Raw genomic sequence first — 4,443 nt, 5'->3', positions numbered from 1 at the left:
AAATCAAATACATTAATGCTTAGGTTCTGCCCTGCCCTATAAATATGAATAAAAAGGGTTTTTACATTTTCTTAAAAAAAAAAAAAAAAAAAGAATAAATAAATAACTCGCTAGATTGGATGTCAATGTGTTGTGGCTGCTAAATTGTGTTGAGTGGTTTTAGCACGATGCTTGTTTGCTAGTTAGCTAATTGCTTTACTGATATTGTGGCCTCCTCCTCGATGTACGTCCAAGATGATTTTAGGTATGATTAATTTCTTTAACACAGTATCGAATTAGCACAAATGTTAGCCAAACGGTAAATTCAAATTCTCCAATGAGCCTGTATTACATTTACACATTTGGCAGATGCTTTTATCCAATGTATCCCCTAGCAGTCAAACCATGACCCTGGTCTACCAGTCAAAACCATGAAATCAAATTTAACAATTCTTAATTTTTTTTTTATGGAATATTGCAGTGTTTAAGAGAACAAAACTGAAACTGAATTGAGCTGAATAATGACACTATACAACATTGCAGCGTTGACGGTTTTTGAATTTTATTGAATCAACAATGAACTGATTTAAGATGAATAATGGCACTATTATCTTCTGTAGAGCTGCTTATATCTGAATTGAACTCATTTTATAATTTACATTTACATATACATTACATTTATAATTTATGAAGTGTGCAACACTCAGTTATTGAACTAAATGAAAACAATTAAACTGAGCTGAATAATGATGCTGCTTTTACAGCTGAAATTGAATTCATTTAATAACTGATGCATTTTACAACATTAACACTGTAATTTTCCTGTTAATGTGAAGCTGCTTTGAAACAATCTGTTTTGTATAAAGCGCTATAAATAAATGTGACTTATTATACATGATTTATCCATGCACATAGTTATTTTTTTAGATTTCAAATAATTCATCCAAAACATAAATTTCTCCTCCCGCTCGCATCTCCTCTCTGATGACGTGTGTCACCATGAGGATGGGACAATAATCCCACCTCTCCAGCAACCTGTCATTCACGTGAGAGAAAACAACAACGATCCAATCAGTTCCTAATGGACAATTAAGTCCCGTCCTACTTTTTTTCTTGTTCGAGAAGCCGTTTAAATCAGATATACAGGGAAAGACAATCGCAACTTCTGTTTTATGCTGACTTTAACCTAGGAATGCTATCTATAGTAATAGTGATACACACACCATTTTGTTCACAGATAAATCTAAGCACAAGGATGATTAAATTTTATTGAAAATTATAATAACACGAGTGAATTCAAAGCATGGATTTGCACCACTGTATTCCTCTTTGGGGCAACATCTTTAGGTTGCAAAAAGAAGAAATCCAGAAAAAACAGTGTCATCGTCTTCATCTGCATATAACCCGTTAAATAGCTGTTTATCAGCCACTTGCAACCACACTTTATCTCCGACCTCCAGTTCTAGGACGGCCCCTCCAGCAGCCTGGTCCTCAGCTCCTTGGTAGCTGTCCATAGTGTAGATCACTCGCTGACCATTCTTCATCAAGACCACTTTTACATTGCGAGAGTAGACAGTGATATGGTAGGAGAAAAAATATGCTCCGCTGATGGCACAAGTAAAGCGGCCGGTCTCAGGGTCATAATGACCCTGACGATTATAGAGGATTTTATCAAAGCGAATTGGAGCATTAGCAGCAGGTAACTTGGTGCTTTCGCTCAGTCTAGCTGAGAAGGCACTTTTTGGTATCTCAGGCATGTCCCCCTTTGGACCTTGCTCCCCGATGTCCCCTTTTGACCCTTTCTCACCACGAACACCAATGCTGCCTTTGATACCTTGGTGGCCGAGCTCACCTTTTGGGCCTGGTCGTCCTGGGGGCCCAAAAGGACCCTGTATGCCCTTGTCTCCCTTATAGCCTCTGTCTCCTTGTGGTCCTTCAGGGCCTATAGGACCCACGTCCCCTTTGATGCCCTGTGGTCCTGGCAAACCAAGTTCTCCCTTCTGACCTTTCAAACCCAGTGGCCCTGAGAAGCCTTGGGGCCCCATTTTACCAGGGGGGCCCCTTTCTCCATTGTCTCCATGCTTCCCCTTCATACCGGCTATGCCAGGAACACCTGAAAAAGCACCAACCTGATGATAGCAATAGCCTAATGAAATGAATATTTACTGTATTCTATTCAATATATATATATATATATATATATATATATATATATATATATATATAAAACGGTTAGTTCCTGTCCTTGATTCTGATTGGTCAATATGGTCTATGACCGCTTCACCCAACGGTTCTGTGTATCACTACACAACACCCTTAGCAACCACTCTTAGCAATGTAAACTGTTTGTTCTCAATTGATATTGTTCTTTGAAGCTTACTGTATTATGTAGAAGAGTGTTGTGAGAAAGTGATCGAGTGAGCGAGTTTATTACCTGCATTCAGATTTAGCATTTTCCTTCAGGTCAGTCCTATGTTCATAATAAAAATCTGTTTAAATGTCCGATGTATTATCTTGTCCTTTTAACAGTTAAGGGGTTTTCCCGTGACTGACAGCACTAGTCAAAGCCTTTGTCAGTTGCATCTTGTTCCGTGTTCACAACAATTCAGTGTTTTCAATGTAAAAGTCTTCGCTACTGACTGACACACTCATAAAGACAGTCTTTGCTGCCATCTAATGGCGTGAAAATATAACTTCTGTTGCTGTTCACGCTCAGGGACTATTTTTTCCAGCGAAAGGAAGGCTTTTAGAAAAATTTTACTTCATGAAAGTTGCATTGATACATATTTCTGGCTTTAATATTTGTATTGTGTGGTAACCGTTCTATAAAAGCAATAAGGTACGAGAGGCTAGTGCTGTATTGTAAATAAGTCACGGCTGAAGGGGTTGCAGGCGCTCCGCTTCGCGTCATGCCTAACAACGCCCTTCAGCCGTGACTTATTCACGATACAACACAGCCTCTCGTACCTTATTGTTTACATATACACACACATTTAAACCTTATAAAATGTACTTTAAGGGGCAGGTAAGAAAATACATTTGCAACATTAAATCTTAATTTGCTATTTTGGGTAAATGCAAAATTAATATTTGACAATACAAATATATTTATGTTGAAAATATATATTAAATGGCCAGTAAATATATGAGGAAATATAAATGAAACATATAAAAATATGTTCATGTAAATATATTTTTCATTTTTATTTTTATGTTTTGGCCATTTTTGGAATAAATAACATTTAAAAATATATATTATATTATATTATATTATATTATATTATATTATATTATATTATATTATTATTATTATTATTATTATTATTGCCATATGGGAGGATTTAGAAAAGGAAATAAAAAATAATATTTACCAGGTTCTCCTTTATCTCCTTTTGGTCCGTTTTTACCAGCTTCGCCACATGTTCCTATATCACCTTTAGAAAACAAAAATATTTGTATGTTTTGTATGTATTGTATGAAATATTTACATTGCATTTAAGGAGGTCAACATTCTATCAGTCTGATAAACCATAACAGTGTCCTAGTGTCTCACTTTTTGTGACGTTGGTTCAACTTTTCAACGGGAAGAACGAAATAACCACTTTTCACTTAATAATAACCATAACAAAATACTATTGTTGTTCTTAATGATGTGCAACCTGTGCATATCTGTTAAGGGTTTCATGACCCTTTAACATCTAAATGTCAATAGTATTGCAAACGTCTCTTTAAAGAATTTTTTTACAACATTGTTTCATTTGTGTACCTATCTGACATCATAACATAGCTTAAAGGTGACTGATTAACTGGAGTCAAGATGTCTTTGCTTTCATTCTTACCTCTATCTCCTTTATCACCTTTGGCCCCATCTCTGCCATCACGACCAGGCATTCCATTGTGTCCTGGATCTCCAGGGATCCCAGGGTGACCGTAAACACAGCCGGAATTTTTGTCAGGAGCGCTCTGCTCTGCAGCATTGATCAATACAACTAGAAAAAGCATACAAATCTGTCTGAGAAAGAGCATGGTCCTCTCAAGCACCTGTGCAGAAAGAGTCCAGGAATGGTCGCTGTGTTCGAGGAAGCTGAATGTACAGAAAGATCTAAAGATTTTTCAAGACTTGACAAACCTGTTATTTCATTGGTCAGAAAGTCATCATTTAGATTACTTATTTTACCCAAATATGTTACACATCACCTGTGTCCTCTATTGTAATTCCTTTTTGTATTTTAGTTTAGATAATGATCAACCTGAAACATGCTGTTGCACAATCCATATCAGCATAGAGTTTTGCTAACAAAAGCCGTTTATATTCATTATATTGGGGAGTAAAGCTAATATTAACCTGAAAGCCATAATGAAAGTCAGTCTGTCACTTCCATGAGGACTTTGGGATGTTATGTGACCCCATCATAATTGGTTTTGTTGCTTTATAAATGTTACTGAACAGTCGTAAAGTCAGTC

The 4,443-nt window shown here is 36.4% G+C and overlaps 1 protein-coding gene across 1 annotated transcript; it reads right to left on the bottom strand.

The window, feature by feature from the left end:
- Window positions 1-516: 516 nt before the first annotated feature.
- Window positions 517-4,115, bottom strand: c1qtnf9 (C1q and TNF related 9). The gene is made up of 3 exons (XM_051881779.1): window positions 3,819-4,115; window positions 3,351-3,413; window positions 517-2,092 (listed from the first exon to the last, which is right to left on the bottom strand). The coding sequence occupies exons 1-3, from the start codon at window positions 4,003-4,005 to the stop codon at window positions 1,323-1,325; spliced, it is 1,020 nt and encodes a 339-aa protein (XP_051737739.1). The 5' UTR covers window positions 4,006-4,115; the 3' UTR covers window positions 517-1,322.
- Between the last annotated feature and the right edge of the window lie 328 nt (window positions 4,116-4,443).

This window comes from Ctenopharyngodon idella, chromosome 23, assembly GCF_019924925.1.
Source record: "Ctenopharyngodon idella isolate HZGC_01 chromosome 23, HZGC01, whole genome shotgun sequence".
NCBI lineage: Eukaryota > Metazoa > Chordata > Actinopteri > Cypriniformes > Xenocyprididae > Ctenopharyngodon > Ctenopharyngodon idella.
Note: the sequence above shows the minus strand (reverse complement) of the source record. Positions and strands in the feature narration are given on the sequence as shown.